This window comes from Lithobates pipiens, unplaced genomic scaffold, assembly GCF_037356315.1.
Source record: "Lithobates pipiens isolate NorthernLeopardFrog02 unplaced genomic scaffold, aLitPip1_a1.2 Scaffold_28, whole genome shotgun sequence".
Classification (NCBI taxonomy): domain Eukaryota; kingdom Metazoa; phylum Chordata; class Amphibia; order Anura; family Ranidae; genus Lithobates; species Lithobates pipiens.
Window position 1 is genome coordinate 64,960,089 of NW_027507789.1, and position 25,845 is coordinate 64,985,933.

Genomic DNA, 25,845 nt, shown 5'->3' on the forward strand with positions numbered 1-25,845 from the left:
GTCCATTGGGATTGTGTGTTAGAGTGGCATTCAGAATTAATTTTTTAACCCTTTTGAAAAAGTGACATGAGTGTGATGAAATGCATCAGGACAGGGCCTGGTGACATCAGCATGCCCACCAGGAAGTAATCCTGAATCCATGCTGGTTTATGTGAGCTGGGAGCCTGAGCCTTAAGGGGACACATCACTTATATACAGTGGCGGCCTGTCCATTAGTGGCGCACAGGCGCAGCCCCCCCCATCCATGCGTTGAGCCCCCTAATCTACATGCAGAGTGCCAGATGCATGGATTCCAATCGGGGTTTTTTTTTTTTTTAAGTATGTGATTAGAGAAAGAGGTTTTTTATAGGATTCAAGAAAGGATGGGCTTGGGGCACAGAATCCCACCCTTTCTTGAACACTGATTCTCCTCCCGGCCAAATCGGGAAGCAGGTCACGAGACCTCATTTGTCATTTCACTCAGCTTATGGTTTTGAGGTTTATGTTGTGATGGTTGATTTATACACTGATAATATATTAAGAATGCTAGCAGCTTCTTTTTCTCTATAGTTATAGATTTGTCACATTTTTATGCACTTGAACCCTTCCATGCATTGTTGTTGGTATTTGAATCACTATTGTGTTGTGCAACTTTTTCTGACATTTTCAAGGGTACTGGAAGACACGTGACAGTGTAAGCAGCAACCTTTGAAAATAATTGTTTATTTGTTAATTGTATATTATCACTGGTAGTTTAATACTTAAGAGTGGATTTCGCAAAGGATACCCTTTGACTATTTTTCCATTCAGAATGAATAGTATTGTATCACAGTAATGTGTGTCATTCAATGAGTAAATGTCTCTTGAATATTTGTTTTGTACATTATTACAGTACTTTTTAGAGGATCTGAGGCCCTGATAAAGCGGGTTTTCCCACGAAACATGTTAGAAAATCAATCGGATCCCAAGGCCAAATTGATATATATATATATATATCATATATATGGCAGCATTGGTGGTGAGCAGATCCATAGGTGGAGTTTCAGTTGGTTTCTAATATAGATTGGTCTAAACCCAGTTTGACAGAAGCCATGTAAAGTTGCCACATGTTTATATCCCCACCCACCCAATCAGCTGCAGGCAGGGCATTCTCCACCCTGCAGCTGCATGTACACAAAGGAGTTGAAATGCTCATATTGGCCATATTAGATCAATGAAATCACAAGCTTCCATTTCCCTTTATATACATGCAGCTGCAGGGTAGAGAATGCCCTGGCCACAGCTGATTGCATGGGTGGGGATGCAACCATTTGACAGCTTCCGGTGGGTTATAATGGAACCCAGCTTATCCCTAGTCTCTGACAGCTTACAAACACCTGCTGTGTGTTTACATCGGAGGGCTGGTCGTCTGCCAAGATTCTGCTGTAATGGAAAGAAATAGGGGAAAAGCTAAGATATCAGTGCCTCTGTTGTGAACTTTGAAAATGCATTTCTCCGCAATGTTTATATGCACAGAGATGAATGAGGGTTGGTTTTAAGACCACTTTCAGATGGAGCAGAGTGGATCAATCAAGCAGATCTGCCTGCTTAGTGGGGGATCTCTCTGCTGATCCTTGCTGAGCAGGCAGATGACAGGTCCATGTCTATTCTGCAGACACAGCCCACTGTTCTATTGGGGCAGTCGGTCTGCATGTCTGTTTCCATCCAACTGTCACCCGATCTGATCCCCCTGATGGATGGTGAATGTATCCCCATCCGTTTTCAGTTGACCGGATGTTAGACGACATGTGTCCATTGACATCCCCCTGTTCCATAGAGAACAATGGGTGGTCCGATAGAGAACAATGGGTGATCCGATTGGGTCCATCTGAAAAATAGGTGGACCCGATTGGTCTACTGGTGTGAAAGGGGCTTAAAGTGCTTTTATTGCTTGATCAGAATATGTAAATACTTTAGTGTGGATAACATACATTAATAACACAGGTTAGTTTTTACTGCCCCAGCTGGTTAAGGAAGCCATCTACTAGGTAATTCAGGTTGCCAAACATGGATCAAAGTGACTCCTTCACCATACTGTAGGTTCCAATGCACACGGTTTGATCAGGTGAGGTATTTAGTGCGGATATTCTGAGCATTTATGTTTAAGAAAAATATAAAATACCCTTTTTATAATGTTTTTCAAGTGGTCACGTGACTGCTGTCTCTCTCTTGTCCATTGTGAAGGCAAAGGCTGGGATAGAGTGAGGCTATGGTGGAGCTCATCTGCTGATGTAATAAGGCAGCACCGGGCAGAAGGTGTTTCACTGGCTGGGAGGGTTACAGATGTGACTACGTTGTTGGTCACTATGTTCGCCTGGAGTCCTGATTAGAGATGAGCTTGGGGCACCTTTTGAATTCATTTCTACCCAAACTTCCAGTCCTTATTTATTCCAATGAATTACAGGTCAAGTCAATCCCACCCCTTAGCTCTTGTAAACAAAGTGACCTGGCCTGAAGCTCATTGGCGTAAATAAGGAACATGAGTTTGGCTAGAGATGAGTTTGGAGAAAACCTGAGTTCATCTCTAGTCCTGATGCAGGAATGCCCAAGCCAGGGAGGCAAAGCCACATTGCAAGAAGAGTAGTAAGCATTGTCCCCTTACTAAAAGAAGTGCTATTGAGTGGTAGCATGAACTTCCCCCCCCTCCCCCCAACAAAGCAAGGTTATGGGCGCAGGGAAAGCTTTATTTCTGGGCTGCCATCTCTTACCTTGCTCAAGATCATGCTGATCATACCAAGGCTCGTCCTCCTCACTATGAAACTCTTCCATTCTTCCTGCCCCCAACATCTGGCCTGCCGACAAAGCTTCGCCTGTACACACCCACTGCAGATGTTGTCACTACAAGCTGAGACTTGTGCTTTACAGGACTGGCGATGAACCCCTCAGAGCGCCATGTAGAAATTACTCATCAAATTATAGGGGGGCTTCCTGATGTCATGGGTACCTCTCCCCAACCTTATATATGTCAGTATTAACTATTGCTGATCTCACAATTCCTACCACCTAATTGTGATCTCCTGGAGTATCATTAGGTAGGTAGGTACTACCATTACAGGGATAGGATCCCCCCAGTGCTCCCCTCCCACCCCTCCTCCTTTTATAGAGCAGGAATAATGGGCCCCTATGTGTCAGATCAATAATAGGCCCCTATAGGTGACATTGATTATGGCCCCTATAGTTCCCATCAACAATGGGCCACTGTAGGTGGCATCAATAATGGGCATCTGTAGGTGGTATCAATAATGGGCCCCCTATGTGTTAGATCAATAATAGGCCCCTATAGGTGACATTGATTATGGCCCCTATAGTTGCCAACACCAATGGGACGCTGTAGGTGGCATCAATAATGGGCCCCTATGTGTGCTGCTGTGTTCCTGGGGGCTCCTATTGACGTCTGATCTCAGTGATGTGTCCTGGTATTATGGGATAGGCTCTGTTAGTACAATCCCATGCAGACAAGCTGACCTCTGCTTACAATGCACGATCAGAGCAGCCCGTGCTGTGATCACCGCCTCCCTCGGTCTGTGCCCGGTACCCAATGCTGACCCCCCCGGCCTCTGCACACCCGGTTCCCGCAGTACGCTCTCCTGTATCCCCGTAGCATCCCCAGGCCTGGACCGACCAAGCCCCGCCCTCCCATCCAAGCTGGCCTGTCACTCCTCCTCGCTGATTGGCTGCCGCTTTCCCCTCCTTCCTCGCATCATCGTGCCCTGGCATATTTAACCCTGTCGTCGCCGCTGCACACATTGGGCTGTGCGGTCTTCACTTCACCCTCTATAGCAGAGCTCTGCACTCCCTTCTATCAGGCGGCCCTCCTGCCATAGTGTAAGGTTACTGGGCGGGGCCTGTTTACCTACGGGCCGGACCATTGACCTAGGGGCGAGGCCTATTGAGGTGACTCTGATTCCTCAGCCTGGGACAACGAAACACATACGCCAGTTGTGTGGGCGCGGCTGCCTGATGTCAGGAGGGGGGCGGGGTTTCCCTCGCTGATTGACAAATCCGGTTTGCCAGCTGCTGCAGGCGGATTCGAGACGGGGGATCGGGCCCGTGGACGGGCAGCTCGCTCCGGTGCCAGCATGGGGAACACGGATACCAAGCTGAATTTTAGGAAGGCGGTCATCCAGCTGACTACAAAGACCCAGGTACGAGGGGGAGGGGCGGAGAGGTCCACTCCTTCCCCCACACCGGCGGACAGGTGTCCGTGTATACTGTACAGGTGTGCGGGGAACTACTACCCCCATCATGTCTGATCGCATGGGAGGGACACGTCCCATCTATATACAACACATAATCACACATACAGATAATAAATATATATATATATATATATATAATCACACATACAGATAATATATACATATATATATATATATATATATATATATATATATATATATATATATATATATATATATATATATATTTTAAATAAATAAATATACACACACACACACACACACACACACACACACACACACACACACACACACACACACTATATATATTACCAAAAGTATTGGGACACCCCTCCAAATGTTGATCAGAAGCTCTGTGAATTGAGCCCTCGTTCACAATGAAGTCAGGTTTGAAATCACTGGAGTACAGCTGAACTCGCACGATTGCAAACCCCGCATTTCAGTGCGAGTTCAGGTGGCGATTCGAAAGGCATCATGCACAGAAGTCCATTGAAATCGCCCCCCCGAGTTGCCAGAAGTAGCGCAGGAACTACTTTTGGAAATCGGTGCGGCATCGCACCGATTGGGACAGTGTTGTGGCTGGTAATGGGCTGTGATTTTGGGATGTGATTTGACCTTTCAAATGGCACCGATGTGAATGAGGGCGCAAGGGCGGTACTGGGATAGGTTGCCACCTATGCAAAAAAGTCCATCCGTGAAATTTCCTTGCTAATAACTATTCCACGGTCAACTGTTTTGTAGTATTATAACAAAGTGGAAGCGACTAGAAACAGCAGCAACTCGGCCACAATGTTATAGGCCACGTAAAATGACAGAGCGGGGTAGAGCTGGGCGATTTTTTTTTTTTTTTTTTTTATATTTTTTTTTTTTGAGAAAAAACGATTCTCGAATCGAGGTGTGTGTGTGTGTGTGTGTGGGTTTTTTTTTTTTTTGATGGACATCACACCGATCCTGAGGAGCCTCAGCAGTTTTTAGACGAGATCGCAGCTTCACCCTAGTTCGTGGCGTCCGGCCTCGTGGACTAGGCTGAAGCCGCGGCCTCGCCTAAAAACTCCTTCCCACAGCACCTGGCACGGTGTCCGCGCTAGTGAAAAGTAAAAAAAAAATTGATTTTGCTAAAATTTTGAATCTACTCGATTCAAGATTTAAATCGATCTTCTTTTTTTTTTTTTTTCCCAGCCCTAGAGCGGGGTCAGCGTATGTTGACATTTACTGTGCGCAGAAGTCACCAACTTTATGCAGAGTCCATAGCTACAGACCTTCCAACTTTGTGTGGTCTTCAGGTTAGCACAGCAACAATGTGTGGAGAGCTTCATGGAACGGGTTTCCATCGCCAAGTAGCTGCATCCAAGCCTTACATCACCAAGTGCAATGCAAAGCGTCAACTGCAGTGGTGTAAAGCACGGCACTACTGGACTCTTGAGCAGTGGAGACGTTTTCTGGAATGACAAATCACACTTCTCTGTCTGGCAATCCAATGGACATGTCTGTGTTTGGCGGTTGCTAGAAGAACGATACTTGCCCAACAGCATTATGTAAAGATTTGGTGGAAAGAGGGATTATGTTGTGTGGTTGGGCTTAGCCTTTTAGTTTCAGTGAAGGGAACTCTTAAGGCATCAGCATACCAAGACATTTTGGACAATTTCATGCACCCAACTTTGTGCGAACAGTTTTTGGGGAAGACCCCTTCCTGTTCCAACATGACTGCACAAAGCAAGGTCCATAAAGACATGGATGAGAGAGTTTGGGGTGGAGAAACTTGACTGGCCTGCACAGAGTCCTAACCTCAACCCGATAGAACACCTTTGGGATGAATTCGAGCAGGAACTGGGTGCCAGGCCTTCTCGTCCACATTAGTGCCTGACCTCACAAATGCACTTCTGGAAGAATGGTCAAACATACCCATAGACACACTCCTAAACCTTGTGGACAGCCTTCCCAGAAGAGTTGAAGCCATTATAACTGCAAAGGGTTGGCCAACTTAATATTGAACCTTACGGACTAAAGCCTTGTACACATGGTACTATTGTTGGCAGGGGATTGTCTGACAGACTGTTGTCCTAAAAATCTTACCGTTAGTATGCTCCTTTTGACAATTGTCAAATTTTTGCCCAACAAATGTTGGATGACCTTCTAGTAAATTTTCAGCGCACATCAGTTTGACAGCAGATTTTCTAATGGTCAGTACACAAGTCCAAACTACAAACACGCATGCTTGCAATCAATGCTCACCAAATACGAAATTGGCAGAAGGGGCCCAAAGGGTGGCGCTCAAGAGCTGAAATTCCTCCTAGTGCGTCATGTTTGTGGCACGACAATTGTGTACCGTTAGTATGCAAGGCAAGATCCTGGCTCTGTTGGCCAACAATCACACCATGTGTACGAGGCTTTAGAGTGAGATGCCATTAAGGTCAATGTGCATGTAAAGGCCCAATACTTTTGACTGACTTAAGTCTGTGTATGATTTGCCACCCTTGGATTACAGCAGTCTGTAGTGGGAGCAGATTGGGGGTAATAGCACTGATCTCTACTAGCATCATGTAACATGTTCCCAGTTTTGTATTGTCTTCGGTAGCATTTCTTCTATTAGGTTTGCAGTCTGTGACAATATCCTTTAAGCATTACATATATTGAACATTGTGTGGCCCTTTGATGTCAGTGGCTGCATTTGAGGCCTTCTTTAGCTTATAAGTTGACAACTGCTGCTGTAGAATGTAGATGATTACTGGTGTATACATTTCCTGGGTTCTGATTGGATGATGATTTGAACAGTCACTGTACGTTCTCCTTTAATTTTTGCTGTGCCTTCTATTGGTGGCTGTCGCTCGGCTGATGCTGGTCAGACTCCTGTTCCACATCATTCTGCTGACTGTACCACTTGATGCCTACTCCCTATTGTGTTTGCTGTCCACATCACCTTTAGGCAGTAGAAGATTAAAGCTGCTCTTTTGTTATTCTCGGTCAGTTCATTTCAGCTTTGAAAGTCTTTTTAGATCATTTCTCAAACTTTTCAGCACAGAGAAACCCTTGAAATAACTTCAAGGTCTCGGGGAACCCCTAATAAAAAAAATAACTATCTACAACTCCTGATACGTTAGTGTGATGGTCAGTGGGAAGAATTGCCCCCCCCTACAGATAGCAAAAAAGGTCCATGCTGTCAGTGGGAACTTGATAGTCAGAAATTGCTCATTGAAACCTAAGACTCCATGGAACCCTGGTTGAGAAACTACTGTGTTCTTTTTTTATTTTTTTTCCCCATTGCTAATACAGCTCACTACACATTATCTATAGTCAGCAACCTATTTGATCAATATGCCACACGCGTAGATGTGGATATCGATGTCTAGTTAAAGCGGAACTAGACCCATTCATTTAACCATTTTTAAAAAAAGTTGCATGCCAGGATTGCTTACTGATTGCTTACTGATTGCTTGTGATCTCAACCAAACTGTCAAACTATCCTAACTGATGACGTGTGAAGCACCATTGCATTTGCAAATCAAACGGAGGCTAAGATGGCCGCTTGCCTAGCTGAAAAAAATAGGAGGGTCTAGTTCTGTTTGCCAAAACTGTTGAAGTAATTGATTTGTAAAGGGTCGTCTTGTGTTTAAAAATAAATATATATTTGACTTTTTGCTTAATATCATGAACTTTGATGTATATGAATTTGTCAGCCATTATCGACACCTTTTTTAGCTCAAGAAAAATGCATCCTATTAAATTCTATGTATGTCTTTACGCTGGACCGTTCCATTGTGGTGTTAAAAATTTTGCTTGCTGCGTTTTTGGTCAGTTAAAAAAAAAAAAAACGCGGCAAACACCATTGAAATGCATTAATAACGCAGCCATGTTAAATTTTTGATGTGGTGTGTTTTTATGTGTGTGGGTTTTTTTTTTTTTTTTTTTTTCCACATGACCTATGAAAAATGTGCCATAAGCATGGGTGTTTTTTTTTTATTTTTTATTTTTTTGTGCCATTATCTGACCTTTTTTCTTTTCTTGTCAAAATACCAAAAACACCATTTTCGGCTGATATGTTTCGGCAGCAGAAATTTCAGGTGCATCTCTGGGACTTATCTTTATTTTACATTTGATGGGTCTTTTGCTCTACCAGAGACACTCCAGGGATCTGAAAGGTGAGAAATGCCTCCTCTCTGGTGCCCATTCACAGAAGCCTTTGTCTTTTGTGAATGTGTTCACATAACACCAAGACTTCTGTGATTGGGCAGAGGGAGGTGAGGGGCGGGCATAGAAGCAGTAGTGACTCTCCTGTTTAAGATGCTGAGCTCAGTAGGATCAGCGTCACTATACCAGAACTACAGCAATAACTATCTTCCTGTATTACTATTATAAAGCTGCCAGATATGAATATTGAAGCTTGCAACAGATATTGCACCTCGGACTTAGTGGTTGTTGAATAAAAAGAGACAGCGCTTTACCCAAGTGTCGGGGTGATCTAGCCTAAAAAAAAAAGTGTATGTATAATATATAGGAAATATAAAGTAACCAACACAATCCTAATCTGTATCAGAACTAGTGGTAATGATGATCTACTCTCTATCAGAATTGGTGATGTTAACTGAATAATTTATCTAAATAACGTGACGTATGACCACACCAATATAATGAAGAAATGGGTAACCAAACCCTTGAGAGAGATAGATAGATATATTTTATTAGCACAGACCAAAAGTTTGGACACACCTTCTTATTCAAAGAATTTTCTTTATTTTCATGACTATGAAAATTTGTAGATTCACACTGAAGGCATCAAAACTATGAATTGACACATGTGGGAATTATATACCGAACAAAAAAGTGTGAAACAACTGAAAATATGTCTTCTATTCTAGGGTCTTCAAAGTAGCCACCTTTTGCTTTTTATTACTGCTCTGCGCACTCTCTTGGCATTCTGTTGACGAGCTTCAAGAAATGGCTTTCCAACAGTCTTGAAGGAGTTCCCAGAGATGCTTAGCACTTGTTGGCCCTTTTGCCTTCACTCTGCAGTCCAGCTCACCCCAAACCATCTCGATTGGGTTCAGGTTCGGTGACTGTGGAGGCCAGGTCATCTGGCACAGCACCCCCATCACTCTCCTTCTTGGTCAAATAGCCCTTACACAGCCTGGGGTCATTGTCCTGTTGAAAAATAAATGATGGTCCAACTAAACGCAAACCGGATGGCATAACATGCTGCTGCAAGATGCTGTGGTAGCCATGCTAGTTCAGTATTCCTTCAATTTTGAATAAATCCCCAACAGTGTCACCAGCAAAGCACCCTCACACCACCTCCTCCATGCTTCATGGTGGGAACCAGGCATGTAGAGTCCATCCGTTCACCTCTTCTGCGTCGCACAAAGACACGGTGGTTGGAACCAAAGATCTCAAATTTGGACTCATCAGACCAAAGCACAGATTTCCACTGGTCTAATGTCCATTCCTTGTGTTCTTTAGCCCAAACAAGTCTCTTCTGCTTGTTGCCTGTCCTCAGCAGTGGTTTCCTAGTAGCTATTTTTACCATGAAGGCCTGATTCACACAGTCTCCTCTTAACAGTTGTTCTAGAGATGTGTCTGCTGCTAGAACTCTGTGTGGCATTGACCTGTTCTCTAATCTGAGCTGCTGTTAACCTGCGATTTCTGAGGCTGGTTACTCGGATGAACTTATCGTCCATCAGAGGTGACTCTTGGTCTTCCTTTCCTGGGGCGGTCCTCATGTGAGTCAGTTTCTTTGTAGCGCTTGATGGTTTTTGCGACTGCACTTGGGGACATTTTCAACGTTTTCCCAATTGTTCGGACTGACTGACCTTCATTTCTTAAAGTAATGATGGCCACTCATTTTTTTTTTTCTTTACTTAACTGCTTTTTTCTTGCCATAATACAAATTCTAACAGTCTATTCAGTAGGACTATCAGCTGTGTACTGTATCCACCTCCTACACAACACAACTGATGGTTCCAACCCCATTTATAAGGCTTGAAATCCCACTTATTAAACCTGACAGGGCACACCTATGAAGTGAAAACCATTTCAGGTGACTACCTCTTGAAGCTCATCAACAGAATGCCAAGAGTGTAATCAAAGCAAAAGGTGGCTACTTTGAAGACCCTAGAACAGTGATGGCGAACCTTGGCACCCCAGATGTTTTGGAACTACATTTCCCATGATGCTCCGCTATACCGCAGAGTGCATGAGCATCATGGGAAATGTAGTTCCAAAACATCTGGAGTGCCAAGGTTCGCCATCACTGCCCTAGAATATAAGACATATTTTCAGTTGTTTCACACTTTTTTTGTTAAGTATATAATTTCACATGTGTTCAATGTTTTGATGCCTTCAGTGTGAATCTACAATTTTCATAGTCATGAAAATAAAGAAAACTCTTTGAATGAGAAGGTGTCCAAACTTTTGGTCTGTACTGTGTATATATGTATGTCCATAAGTCTCAAAATATTAGTGCCAAAAAATTGTGATAGTTAGTAAACATGTGTATCAAAAGAAACTGTGTTCAATCCCAAAATTGGAAGTAGCAAATTCTTCGTATATGTACCCTTCACTGTTTTTGATCTAAATCACTCACCAATGCTAGTGGCTAGTATACCGGAACCAGCGCAAACACTTTTTTTTTCTTAACAGGATGCACTATTCTGCAGATCTGTAGTAGAAGATAATAATGCCAGATCTCCTCAGTAGCAATCAATCCAGACCTTCAGCAGACAATTTATTTTTCAAGGTGCAAAATCCCACGAGTAGACATCAAATGTAACGTGGTAATAATTCCTCCAGCAGCTCACCCTAAGTACGTTTTCATTGATAAATGTACATAGGGTGAGCTGCTGGAGGCATCGTTGCCACGTTACATTTGATGTCTACTAGTGAGATATGAATAGACACACATTATCTATGCCTGTTTTACCAGTGTAGGGAGACGCTTTTATATGTGAGTGCTATGTGGTTTAACCACATCAATACTGGGCACTTTCGCCCCCTTCCTTCCCAGACCAATTTTCCGCTTTCAGTGCTCTCGCAATTTCAATGACAATTGCGCGGCCATGCTACACTGTACACAAATGAAATTTTTATCATTTTGTTTGCATAAATAGAGCTTCTTTTGGTGGTATTTATTCAGGACTCCGTCTAAACTCTGTGATTACATCACGGCTGTGATTGGACACTGGTGTCATGTGATCAGGAGGGCCAATCGCAGAGCCCTCCTGACGTTCAGAGATGCACAGTGTCCGGTTGACACGTGCGCATCGGGATCGCGCCGCTGCGTGGGCACACGCGATTCCCCCCCCCTTCTTCTGAGGGACGTTCCTGAACGTCCACTCAGGAGAGAGCGCCCACCCGGCTGTTTATGTACCTTGACCGGGTGGAAAGTAGTTAAAGGATTCTATGCTATGGTGTGCTTTGTTTTCCAGTTTGCACCTCTCTGGAGAGATTGATCACATTATTGTGGAGGAGGGTCAGGAGTGGATATCTTTTGGGCGCGTGCAGATCATTGCACCTTGAAAAAAAGAAAATTTAAATTGTCCGCTGAAGGTCCGGATTGATTGCTACTGAGGTCATCTGGCTTTATATTTTACTACAGATCTGCAGAGTATCAGAGTATTGCATCCTGTTAAGGAAAAAGCGTGCTTGCTGGTTCCCCTATACCAGCCAATGGTGTAACATGAATTTGGGGTTCTGTTGACCCCTGTCAAAAACTGAATTTGGGCAGTATTGTGTGGCTCTGCCCCTTCACAGCCACAACGTTCATTTAGAGGACTGTGGGGGGGGGGGGGGGGGGGGGAACTAGACCCACATGCCATCGCAGTAGAGGTACTGCAGTTCGGAAGAGAGCACAAGTGTGGGGAAATCTCCATAGAGCAGGGGTCTTCAAACTACGGCCCTCCAGTTGTTCAGGAACTACAATTCCCATCATGCCTAGCCATGTCTGTGAATGTTAGTTTTTCAGTGCCTCATGGGAAGTGTAGTTCCGCAACAGCTGGAGAGCCATAGTTTGAAGATTCCTGCCATAGAGTATTTACCTTCCTCCAGTCCTGTAACTGAAAGTCTGAACCTCGACATGGACCTCATCTGGAGGAATAGTCTACAGCAGGGATATGCAATTAGCGGACCTCCAGCTGTTTCAAAACTACAAGTCCCATCATGCCTCTGGGTGTCATGAATGTGGCTGCCAGAGTTTTGCTATGCCTCATGGGACTTGTAGTTCTGCAACAGCTGGAGGTCCACTAATTGCATATCCCTGGTCTACAGGAACCAGAACATTGCACTTGCCGTTCACTGATTGTTATTGCAGTGCTTTGCAGGGTCCAATGCAAAAAAAAACAATAAATGCACACTTCCTGGTGGGGTGTTTTTTTTTTTTTATTTATTTTTTTTTTTTTTCCCCCACTAAAGGTGGAATTCTTCTTTAATCCGGTCTATTACTACACTTTGAATAACTCATTACTATTCAGCAAAAACTCCAGAAGGACACCTATTCTTATATTGCACATCAGTCTAAATGTCGCATGATACATCTTCTCTTGATCAGTTACTCTTGCGAATGGGCGGAGTTCCCTGCGATTTGGCGTCAGGCATGAATCTCCATTGAAAGCAATAGAAGCCTAACCATGCTCACAGCTTTTTGAATGTAAAAAATCATGCAGCGATTACCTGTGGATGATCATCTGCAGGCCACTGTCAGGCTCTCAATGGGGCTTCTTACCTGCTAAGTGTCCTTCAAACAGACCCATTTTCAAGTGTGAGTGGGGCCTTGGAATACTATTTGCTAAGGGTTGTTTCTTTTTCAGAGGGAGGTAAGGGATTGTGTGTGGGGGTTTTATTTATTTATTTTATTTTTTTTCCTGTTCCTGTTCTCAGGCGAACCTAAAAGTATGGGGGAAGGGAGTAAGATTAGTTTTCCTTATTGCACCTGTTTTACCTGCTCTGTGCTGGGGATAGGCCTGCGGAACAAGTTTGAGAAGCTGAAAACCTTCCTAGATATACTTTGTTCCCCATAAGAGGTCAGATCATTCCTTCACTGTGTAATCTACTGATCGTACCCTGGTGGCGTGTGTAATTATGATCCATCTCTTATTTTAAACAATATATGTTGTATTAGAAGAGGAGCATTTAGAGCAGGGGTATGGAATTAAAATTTAAAGCGGTTTGGACAGTAAAATTTTGTTCCAGCAGGGGTCTGAGTCTCATATTTGTGGAAAGACCCAGATCTTTCCTATCGCAGCCCCTCCCCCACCTGTACATTTCAGTTTCCCTTTTTACATCACAGCCCCCCTTTTTTATATTGCAGCTATTTACTCATCACAGTCTCCCCTTTACACCACAACGCCCTCTATTTACATAGCAGAAACTTCCTCTTTACATTACAGCGCCCTTTGTTATATCACAGCATTACAATGCCCCTTTTACAATATTGCCCCCAATTTACATTAGTTTCCCCTTTACATCAGAGCCCCCTTTATGCTGCAGTGCCCTCTTTACATTCTAGCACCCCATTCACAGCCCCCCCCCCTTTTTTTTTTTTTTTTTTTTTTTTTTTTTTTACCAGTCCCTTCACAGCCCCCTTCCTGTATACCAGTCCCCTTTCATGGCTCCCCCTTTTCTTGCACCCCAGTCCCCTCCACAGATACCCCCTTTCTTGTATCACAGTGCCCTTCATAGCTACCCAGTCTCCTTCATGGCCCCCCTTTTCTTGTTTCCCAGTTACTTTCACATAGCCCATCTAAAACGTTTCCAATCCTACCTTGCGCTGCGGATGGTGGACATGGTAGGACTGCCCAGATTTCCGTGTTGGTGGGTCATTGGTTGGTGGGACTGCCCCTTGTCTTGGCAGCAAGCATAACTGGCTTATGTGCTGGGGAGAGCTGGGCGATCCCGATGTGCCGTGTCTTTTGCCTGCCAGCAGGAGAAGGGTATCTCCAGGAGAGGACACCCAGACTGCTCAATGGCGGAGCCGCATTTTTGGATAGGGCTGTCATTCTGTCTGGGTCCAGACAGCAGTCCTCTATTGGAGACGCCTGATTTAGAGGCTGAAAAAAAAACATCATTACTTGCATGCTCAGGAGAGGAGCATTTATAATATAATAAGTGTATGTCACTTTAAAAGTCCTCTTCGTGATGTTAGTAACTCACACCACGACATGAAGTGCAACCTTGGCTCCACCACGTTAATTGCACGCTTACCAGATAGCAAGTGTATTTGCGCTTGCGGATAATATTTAACCATGGCCGTTGTCGTCTGAATTTCCCATTGAAGACAGTTAACAACATAAGAAACAATCCAACATGAGGCACAGCAGGGCAGATGATCCAGACCCTTCACAAGATCAAAAGGAGCCATATTTGCTTTCAATTGGTGTACACAAAGGGGTAACCCCTGTGAGAAAGCGTGCCATAGTGTAAAACCAAATAAAGCTTGTTTGGCTGTACTCCTCCTATGGATCACAGGAGTGTAATTTGTTTTGCACTCCTGTGACCCGTTTTCAGCAGAGAGCAGACTGAAGTCCGTTCTATGCTGATGTCACAGAAATCAGTCCAGGCACCGTGTCATCCTGACAATGGGAGTCTGGCTCCGCCAGGTGCCTGGACTGATACCCAGCTCAGCCTCTCAGCGAGCCCCTGAGAGCCACCTCCACAGCCCGGCGCTTCAATGTGCGAGGAGGGAGAAGAGCAGAGAGCTGTGACTGACAGTCTGCAGCTCTCTGCTCATGGAGCTATGAAATCCAAGCAATCGGCTGTGTTCGATCGCTCAGTTCTCAGGTTAGAGGCGCTGGGGGACAGATGCAACATCGGACCAATGCCCTTCACCTAGGCAAGTATTAAAAAGAAGAAAAAAAAGAATTTTCCTGATTTAATATAGAATTAGTAATGCACTTGCATGTGAGGTGCATAAAACGGCTTGTATACAAAAAGCCGGCCCGCTCATAAACGCCCGTCCTTCCGAGGTCGTAAATCAGCACGTCTCTCCTTTCCTATGGCGAGCTTTCTCTTTTTGGGTTCCCCCACTGTGTACATCAATTGAAAGTGAATTTGGATCTCGTTAAGGGTCTAGATCAGGTGTAGGCAACCTTTTTAAAAAGAGGCGGAGATCTACCTGAACAACATGTGAGAAGTCGAAGATAACCGGGCACAGTATTGCCACCTCGCACCTGATTTAAATCTCTAATTGCTGTACCACTGTGTCACAATTGCATGCATTGCATAGCAATCATGGGTTTAAATCAGGTGGTGAGGAGGCATATCGCCTCCTCGCCACCCGTCAGCACATACTTGTGGCTGCTGCACTTGTGACTAAGCCCTTAGTTCCATTCGGCAACAGCACCCTTAGGGCTTGTTCATACGTAAAGTTGTGGGTAGTTAAACCGCTATAACCAATATAATAGAAGTCTATGGCTAAGCGTAGCAACCCACAGGAAAGCTGCAGGTACACTGCACCTGTGGGGTGGGTAAACTGCAGCACATGAGTGTGAAAGCAGCCCTGTATTTTTGCTCAATGCATTGCTTCACACTGACCTAAAACTCTTCTTTCCTGCTGCTGGTGTAGTGTCATATTTTGCTGCCTATCACAGGATGCTGCGGAAGTGACGTTGCCGCCAGAAATTGCGTACTGCGCAATGCGTTCCAAACACTCGCGCCGTGCGCTCCAACATAGTTTCGGCAATACAGTTCAGCGAAACCATCACATAATGTTACGGAAGTGATGTTAAACACAACACAAACACTGGGCCGTGCGTTACAACACTAATACTTCCCTTGTTACCTCGTATAATTTTTTACCAACCATGCTGAGCTACGTGCGGTGTTAGGTTTGCATTGCTGGGACTTGTAGTGGCTATCCTGAGCTACATGCTTCAATGTTCAGTGTCCTCATCCCTATCCCCCTGCTTCAATGTTCAGTGTCCTCATCCTTATCCCCCTGCTTCAATGTTCAGTGTCCTCATCCTTATCCCGTGCTTCAATGTTCAGTGTCCTCATCCTTATCCCGTGCTTCAATGTTCAGTGTCCTCATCCTTATCCCCGTGCTTCAATGTTCAGTGTCCTCATCCTTATCCCCGTGCTTCAATGTTCAGTGTCCTCATCCTTATCCCCGTGCTTCAATGTTCAGTGTCCTCATCCTTATCCCCGTGCTTCAATGTTCAGTGTCCTCATCCTTATCCCCGTGCTTCAATGTTCAGTGTCCTCATCCTTATCCCCGTGCTTCAATGTTCAGTGTCCTCATCCATATCCCCGTGCTTCAATGTTCAGTGTCCTCATCCCTATACCCGAGCTTCAATGTTCAGTGTCCTCATCCTTATCCCCATGCTTCAATGTTCAGTGTCCTCATGGAAGCAGGGGGATAAGGATGAGGATACTGAACATTGAAGCTCGCGGATAGGGATGAGGACACTGAACATTGAAGCTCGGGGATAAGGATGAGGCACTGAACATTGAAGCACAGGGATAAGGATGAGGACACTGAACATTGAAGCATAGGGATGAGGACACTGAACATTGAAGCTCGGGGATAAGGATGAGGACACTGAACATTGAAGCATGTAGCTCAGGATAGCCACTACAAGTCCCAGCAATGCAAAACCTAACACCGCACGTAGCTCAGCATGGTTGTTAAAAAATGATACTAGGTAACAAGGGAAGTATTAGTGTTGTAACACACGGCCCAGTGTTTGTGTTGTGTTTAACATCACTTCCGTAACATTATGTGATGGTTTCGCTGAACTGTATTGCCGAAACTATGTTGGAACGCACGGCGCGAGTGTTGGAACGCATCGCGCATGCGCAGTACGCAATTTCTGGCGGCAACGTCACTTCCGCAGCATCCTGTGATAGGCAGCAAAATATGACACTACACTGGCACCACTCTGGAGACTGCTAGCCAGGATAAGTGGAGTACAGTTGTACTCCGCAGGAGATGGGGGGGGGGCGCGACACACTACAGAGGTTTTGCATTGGCTTTTGTGGCTCTTGCTCCCTACTACATCTCCACCTTTACAAGTACTCCCTCTGCATTGCACTCTGTTTGATGCTCTGGGATGGTGGGTCAGCAAGCCCAGACTGAGATCTACTAGACACCTGCCTGCGATCTACAGCTTGCTGACCCCCGGTCTAGATCATCTGACTTTCCCATTGAAGAGACAGGCCCTGGCTGGGTATCGGCTGCAAGCGCAAATACGCTTGCTATTTTAGATTGATGTTTAGTGCAGCTCTATTCTTTTACCTGTGGTTTATGACTGTGTGTATCTCACAGCAGAGTTGAATCTTTTAATTAATGTGGATCACTTGGCGTTTTTGATGGACTTTCAACTTGACTCACCATAACATTTTGAGCAGAAAAAAATTCTTGATGTGCATAAACGCCTGTAAACATGCCTAAACTCTAATGCCACGTACACACGACCGGACTTTTTGACAGCAAAGGTCCGCCGGAACGAGTCCGTCGGACAATTAGATCGTGTGTGGGCTCCATCAGACCTTTGCTTGCCAAAAATCCGGCAGGCTTTAGAAATAGAACATGTTTTAAATTTTCCCACCAGAACTCCGCCGGACCGAGAAATCCGTTTGTCTGTATGCTGGTCCGACGGACAAAAACCGACGCTAGGACAGCTATTGGCTACTGGCTATGAGCTTCCTTATTCTAGTCCGGTCGCATGCCATCCCACTCGAATCCATCAGGCTTTGGTGTGATTGTGTGTGGCCAAGTCCGTTCATTCGGAAAGTCCATTGGAACTCCGTCGAAAGTCCGTCGGACCTAGTCCCTCAAAGTCCGGTCGTGTGCACGCGGCATAAGGCTCCTTTAGTATTTTGAGTGCCTATTTCAGTGGCCAGAATAAATTGAATATTCTGGCCAGTGAAATGGAAGATCGCCCAAATGCTTGACGCACTTAAACGGGCAAACTCCCATTGTGCATGTGGCCCTAGTAAATACAATACATGCTTGGTGTACCCCTGTGTAGTGCCTAGGCCATGCGATCCAGCTCTTAGTATATACAATACATGCTGATTGTACCCCCGGTGTAACGTCTGAGTTCACGCGATCCATCTTTTATATTATATACAATACACGGAGTCCTCCATATCTCCTCCACCTTTGTTTACTTGTGTAGAAGAGCTGCAGACTGTGTGTGTGTGTGTATAGTGTGCGTCATGGTCACATCACTGCTATAATAAGCACACGTTAAAAGCTGCACTCCGTTCTGTCTTCATACAGCGTTCTCCTCCGAGGCTTCATCCTAAGGCTGGATCTTTGTTATGTCTGTCTCAGAGTTTTTGTAGATCTAAAAGATTTTTGCTTTAAATTGATCATACACCTTTTAAGCTGCTTGGCCAAAAGTACAGAGCTTAACTGACTAGATATGGATTGTTTAGTTAGGGCTCCTACTACATAGTGTCGGTAGATTTAAAAGAGGTTGCAAGTTTTGGCAGTGTTACGCATTATCAAATGAAATTGGCAGAAAAGGCCATGAACTAAAACCATTCTGGGGCCTTGGATGGACATTGGCTTGTGGTGGCCACTCCATTAGGGGTGCAGGAGGGGTACTGCCCCCCCCATCCATGCGCCCCTAAACTGCATGCAGGGTGCTGGACGCATTGATTTCAGTTGGGGGTTTTATTTTTATTTGAAGCGCATGATCAGAGCCCGGGGGCTCTAATTGGCTTAAAAAAAGGATGGACTCTGGGCGCAGAGCACTGCGCCCTGAAACCACGTAGTTATGTGACAATACATTTGCTATTCTCCTCCTGATTCGCCTCCTGGCCAATCAGGAAGCAGCTTCATCCTGCTTTAACGGCATAGCTGTTGAAAGCCAGGTGCTAAGGGACCAAGTTCTGTCGGATTCGGTAATCTCCACTATGCTGAGGGCACGGAAGTCCCGGAAGATTTTTCATCATACGTGGAAGGCCTACATCTCCACATGTGCGTGCACATACTCCATTTCCAGGATCCTGCTGTTTTTTGCAGAGGAGTGGATCAGACACTTGCCTTAACCACTTTCAGACCGGACCATTTTGCTGGTAAATGACCAGAGGTCTTTTTACACTTTGGCACTGCGCTGCTTTAACTGGTAATTGCGCGGTCATGCAATGTTGTACCCAAACAAAATTTGCGTCCTTTTCTTCCCACAAATAGAGCTTTCTTTTGATGGTATTTGATTGCCTCTGCGATTTTTATTTTTTGCGATATAAACGTAAAAAGACCGCAAATTTTGAAAAAAAATGATATTTTCTACTTTTTGTTATTAGAAAAATCCAATAAACTCAATTTTAGTCATACATTTAGGCCAAAATGTATTCAGCCACATGTCTTTGGTAAAAAAAAAGTCAATAATTGTATATTTATTGGTTTGCGCAAAAGTTGTCACATCTACAAACTAAGGTACGTTTTCTGGAATTTACGCAGCTTTTAGTTTACGACTGTCTATCTCATTTCTTGAGGTGCTAAAATGACAGGGCAGTACAAAACCCCCCCAAATGACCCCATTTTGGAAAGTAGACCCCCTAAGGAAATTGATAAGAGGCATGTTGAGCCCATTGAATATTTTATTTTTTTGCCTCAAGCGATTGAATAATGACAAAAAAAAAATTTTTTTTTTTTTTTTACACAAAGTTGTCACTAAATGATATATTGCTCACACATGCTATGGGCGTATGTGAAATGACACCCCAAAATAAATTCTGCTGCTTCTCCTGAGTACGGGGATACCACATATGTGGGACTTTTTGGGAGCCTAGCCGCGTACAGGGCCCCGAAAACCAAGCACCGCCTTCAGGCTTTCTAAGGGCGTAAATTTTTGATTTCACGCCTCACTACCTATTACAGTTTTGAAGGCCATAAAATGCCAAGATGGCACAAAACCCCCACAAATGACCCCATTTTAGAAAGTAGACACCCCAAGCTATTTGCTGAGAGGCATGTTGAGTCCATGGAATATTTTATATTTTGCCACAAGTTGCGGGAAAATTACAAACTTTTTTTTTTTTTTTTTTTTTTTCACAAAGTTGTCACTAAATGATATATTGCTCATGCATGCCATGGGCATATGTGAAATGACACCCCAAAATAAATTCTGCTGCTTCTCCTGAGTACGGGGATACCACATATGTGGGACTTTTTGGGAGCCTAGCCGCGTACGGGGCCCCGAAAACCAAGCACCGCCTTCAGGCTTTCTAAGGGCGTAATTTTTTGAGTTCACTTCTCACTACCTATTACAGTTTTGAAGGCCATAAAATGCCAAGATGGCACAAAACCCCCACAAATGACCCCATTTTAGAAAGTAGACACCCCAAGCTATTTGCTGAGAGGCATGTTGAGTCCATGGAATATTTTATATTTTGCCACAAGTTGCGGGAAAATTACAAACTTTTTTTTTTTTTTCACAAAGTTGTCACTAAATGATATATTGCTCACGCATGCCATGGGCATATGTGAAATGACACCCCAAAATAAATTCTGCTGCTTCTCCTGAGTACGGGGATACCACATATGTGGGACTTTTTGGGAGCCTAGCCGCGTACGGGGCCCCAAAAACCAAGCACCGCCTTCAGGCTTTCTAAGGGCGTTACAGTTTTGAAGGCCATAAAATGCCAAGATGGCACAAACCCCCCCCCCCCAAATGACCCCATTTTAGAAAGTAGACACCCCTAAATTTAGGGGTACACTAGTGAGACTAGGTAATAAATGGCGGGTGCCCTGAAACTATAAAAAAATAACTAACCAACCAGCGTCACCTGTAACAGTTATATGGTGATCACTGGTGAAAGGGTTAACTAGGGGGCAATCAGGGGGCTTTATGCGGTAGTATATGGGGGTCCCTGGCGCTATAAAAAGCTGCGGCGAACCTAAATACCTACCTGCCTAACTAGCGTCACCTGTGACACTAATACAGCGATCAGAAAAACGATCGCTTATTAGGCTGGGTTCACACTGGAGCGATGCGGGAACGCCACGAATGCGCGGCGGGTTCCCGCATCGCATGCCTCCCGGCGGCAGTTCACACTGCCCTATGCGAACTGCTGGGAGTGTCAGTGAAATGTTAATGACACCCCCAGATCAGTTCGCATATCGCAGTGCGATCTGCAAACTTGGATCGCATGGTGTGAACACCCATGCGATCCGATTCTGCTGCGGACCAAAAAAAGGGTCCCGTGCGAGTTTGCGGCGGGTGCGGCGGGTGCGACACGAATTCAGCCATACTATCTGTATAGCTGAACTCGAATCGCACAGAGATCGGATGTGATTTGCACTGCAGTGCGGTGCGAATCACATCCGTTCTCATAAACCGCTGCAATGTGAACCCAGCCTTAGTGACACTGGCGACGGGGGGTGATCACGGGGTTAAACCTTTATTGGGGGGGTTAGGGGGGTACCTTAGAACTAAAGGGGGCTAACCCTAACTGCCCTAACAGTTATTAGTCACAAATGACACCTGCCGGGTGATCAGGGGGTTAAACCTTTATTAGGTAATAAATGGCGGGTGCCCTGAAACTATAAAAAAATAACTAACCAACCAGCGTCACCTGTAACAGTTATATGGTGATCACTGGTGAAAGGGTTAACTAGGGGGCAATCAGGGGGCTTTATGCGGTAGTATATGGGGGTCCCTAGCGCTATAAAAAGCTGCGGCGAACCTAAATACCTACCTGCCTAACTAGCGTCACCTGTGACACTAATACGGCGATCAGAAAAATGATCGCTTATTAGGCTGGGTTCACACTGGAGCGATGCGGAAACGCCGCGAATCCGCGGCGGGTTCCCGCATCGCATGCCTCCCGGCGGCAGTTCACACTGCCCTATGCGAACTGCTGGGAGTGTCAGTGAAATGTTACTGACACCCCCAGATCAGTTCGCATATCGCAGTGCGATCTGCAAACTCGGATCGCATGGTGTGAACACCCATGCGATCCGATTCTGCTGCGGGCCAAAAAAAGGGTCCCGTGCGAATTTGCGGCGGGTGCGGCGGGTGCGGCGAATGGCTGAACTCGAATCGCACAGAGATCGGATGTGATTTGCACTGCAGTGCGGTGCGAATCACATTCGTTCTCATAAACCGCTGCAATGTGAACCCAGCCTTAGTGACACTGGCGACGGGGGGTGATCACGGGGTTAAACCTTTATTGGGGGGGTTAGGGGGGTACATTAGAACTAAAGGGGGCTAACCCTAACTGCCCTAACAGTTATTACAGTCACAAATGACACCAATGCAAAAAAAAAAAAAAAAAAAAAAAATGACATTGGTGTCACTGTGACTGGGGGGCAGGGGTAATTGGGGGGGTGATCGGGGGGTAAAGGGGGGGTGTGAGTGTGCCTGGCATGTTCTACTGTGTGTGGGATGTGTTGGTGCAACTCACTGATCCGCTCTCCTCCGTGTCGGAACGAAAAATACCGACACGGAGGAGAGAATACATCACTTCCTCTCCTGTGTTTACATTACAGGAGAGGAAGTGATGTCACCGGGGATTTCCATTCGTCGGGAGCGATCGCGAGGGGGTGGCCATGAATGAATGGCCGTCCCCTCGTCCGGGATCGCTCCCGAACGAAAACCGACCGCCGCAGGCACCGGGCGGGGGCCCGATCGGGCCCCCGACCCGCGGGAGGCAAAGCACGTACATGTACGTGCTTATGCCTGCCCGTGCCATTCTGCCGACGTACATCGGCGTGAGGCGGTCGGCAAGTGGTTAAGCACCATCAAGGGGCAGCTTTGGCTGTATTTTTTTTTTTATTTATTTTTTTTATTATTTTTTTTCAGCGACCCTTGGCGACTCATTCATTGGTGAGTATGTTTGTTCAGGGGGTTCAACATGTGGCTCCTCCGGTTCGGTCACCGCTGCCTCCGTGGTATTTGAATCTGGTGCTCTCTGCTTCAGAACCCACCGTTTGAAATCATTAGGGAGATCCCCTTATTGACAGTCTCTCAAAGTAGTCTTTATAGTGGCCATCTGCCAGGAGGGTTTCTGAGTTGGCGGCCTTGTCTTGCAAGTCTCCCTACTTGATCCTCCACAAGGATAAAGCGGTGCTGTTTCCGCAGCCTTCATTTCTGCCAACGGTTGTTTCGGCCTTTCATCTAAATGAGGACATTGTGCTTCCGTCCTTATGTCCTCAGCCGTCACACCCTAAAGAGGTGACTTTGCATTCCTTGGACATGGTCTGGGCTCTGCGGGTGTATCAGTCGGCTTTGGCTCCTTTTTTTTGGAGGTCTGACTCGCTGTTTGTATAGGTGGCTGCTCCAAAGAAGGGCCTGGTGGGCTCGTCTGGCCACCAGACAGATTGTGGTTCAGGCTTACGCCAAAAGGGGGCGGGCGCCTCCCTTTCCTGTCACGGCACATTCTACCAGGGCAATTGGTGCCTCTTGGGCATCAAGCGTCCATTTCCCATGTGTGTAAGGCAGCGACCTGGTTGTCTGTCCACACTTTCACAAAATTTTAGAAGGTTGATGTGAGCAAATCTTCAGACGCTTGCTTTGGCTGCAAGGTTTTGCAGGTGGTTGAGGAGCTCCGGTTGTTACGGGTGGAGTTTATTTTCTTGCTATTCTCTTTTGTTTTTTACACTGCTTGGGGATGTCCCTAAGGTCAAGATTAGGATGCTGTGTCCGTCAATGAACGAAGGAGAAAATAGGATTTTTGTACTCACTGTAAAATCCTTTTCTCTGAAGTTCATTGACGGACACAGCACCCACCCCTCCCATTTATGCTTGTACTGATTTTGATGAACTGAGCTGCTGGATGCAGTGTGAGGGGGGGTTATAGCCAGTAGGACCACCCCCTATTCCTCTCCTAAAGGGGCGATATAACCCTAAGGTCAAGATGAAGATGCTGTGTCCATCAATGAACTTCAGAGAAAAGGATTTTACGGTGAGTACAAAAATATTATATAAAAAAAAAAAAATATATATATATATATATTTTTTCGGAATGGTTTTCACATTGCGTGGATTCAATACTCGGGCACATTGAAAGGACCGTATTGTGTCCAAAGCTTGAGGTTGCCGTGTCTGCACCATTCTATAACTCTCCCCAGTGAGCAGCCTGATAGTATTTCAAGACATCTGGTACTGCCAGACCTCCATGAGATGTGGGGAGGGATAAAAGACATTAGAGGTCGACCGATATATCGGCCGGCCGATATATCGGCCGATATTTGCCGTTTTTTAAATAATCGGCATCGGCCGATTTGTGCTGATAAAAAGCCGATTTAGAACTACAGCGGGACTTTGAAATGACTTCTGTATAGAATGGTCTAAGTTGACTGAGTCGTCATAGCAACCCTTTCCTCCTCTCTGGGCAGGCTGCCAAGAAAAGAACAGAATGATACAATGTTTACACTTGAATGAATTCATCTCAGTGTGTAGAAGTTCTCAGTTTAACCATTTAAAGACTAAATCTTTTCTGACACTTGTTGCTTACAAGTAAAAATCCTGTATTTTCTGCTAGAAAATCACTTAGACCCCCCAAAAATTATATATATTTTTTTAGCAGAGATCCTAGGGAATAAAATAGCGGTTGTTGCAATATTTTATGTCACAGGGCATTTGCACAGAGGTCTTTCAAATGCATTTTTTGGGGAAAAAAATCCACCATTTAAAAAATAAAAATAAAATAAAAAAGGGAAAGTTAGCCCATTTTTTTTTTTTTTTTTGGTCCAAAAGTTTTGACTACCTGTTTTTATTTAATAAAATATATATATATATATATATATATATATATATATATATATATATATATATATATATATATATATAATTTTTTTTTTTTTTTTAATCTAAATCATACATACAAGTAAACTGATTGGAGGTTTGTTTTGTTTAATAAATGTTTAAGTGTAAGAAATTTTCTGTATCACGTATGAAGGCTGCTTTCACACTGGAGCGTTGATGGTAAAACGCAAGTTTTAGCGGCTCTTTACCATCATTTTAGCGGTGCTATTTGGCTGCTAGTGGGGCACATATAACCCAGCTAGCGGCCAAGGAAGAGGTTAAATGCGCCCATGAAGCACTGCTGCCAAATCGCATTGCATGCGCTTCGGCAGTGGTGCCCATTCATATCAATGGGCAGGAGTGGTGGAGGAGCGGTATACACCACTCCAAACGTGCTGCTTGCAGGACTTTTTTTTAAGATCCTGCCAGCGCATCGCCTCAGTGTGAAAGCGCTCTGTCTTTCACACAGACTGCAGGGGAGCCATTTTACAGGCACTTTACAGGCGCTATTTTTGGCCCAAAAGCGCCTTAAAACGCCCCAGTGGGAAAGGTGTGTTAGATCAAGGGGGATTAAAAATAAATAAATAAATAAAATCGGCCTAACATATCGGCCCAAAAAAATCGGCATCATATATCGGCTATCGGCCGCCATGATTTCTAAATATCGGCATCGGCCAGAGAAAAACCCATATCGGTCGACCTCTAAAAGACATCTACAAAGTCTGGGCCATTTATGGGCCCAGATGAGCTTAATAAATTGAACGTTGACTAGCTTAAAGTAGGAAGCGGGGAGCTGAATAGGCAGAGCATAAAAGAGGTACCAAAACATAAGTACAATACTCCTCTTCAGAATATTGCATCTCCCAAACCATGACTGGTTGGGTTTGGAGGAATAATGGTACCTAGATATTTCAACACAGTTGAGGTCCACTTAGATTTTTAAG

General features: G+C 44.9%; 2 protein-coding genes across 2 annotated transcripts in view; one reads left to right on the forward strand and one right to left on the reverse strand.

Annotated features, from left to right (window-relative positions):
• CDR2L (cerebellar degeneration related protein 2 like) overlaps positions 1 to 3,737 on the reverse strand; it is a 43,930-nt gene extending 40,193 nt beyond the window's left edge. The window contains exon 1 of the mRNA XM_077459335.1: positions 2,727 to 3,737. Within this exon, the coding sequence (XP_077315461.1) occupies positions 2,727 to 2,805 (79 nt within the window). The 5' untranslated portion in view covers positions 2,806 to 3,737. The remainder of the gene's footprint in view (positions 1 to 2,726) is intronic.
• A 155-nt stretch (positions 3,738 to 3,892) lies between these two features.
• The window catches only part of HID1 (HID1 domain containing), an 81,666-nt gene continuing 59,713 nt past the window's right edge, over positions 3,893 to 25,845 (forward strand). Inside the window, exon 1 of the mRNA XM_077459334.1 lies at positions 3,893 to 4,163. Coding sequence (XP_077315460.1) covers positions 4,098 to 4,163 — 66 coding nt within the window. The 5' untranslated portion in view covers positions 3,893 to 4,097. The remainder of the gene's footprint in view (positions 4,164 to 25,845) is intronic.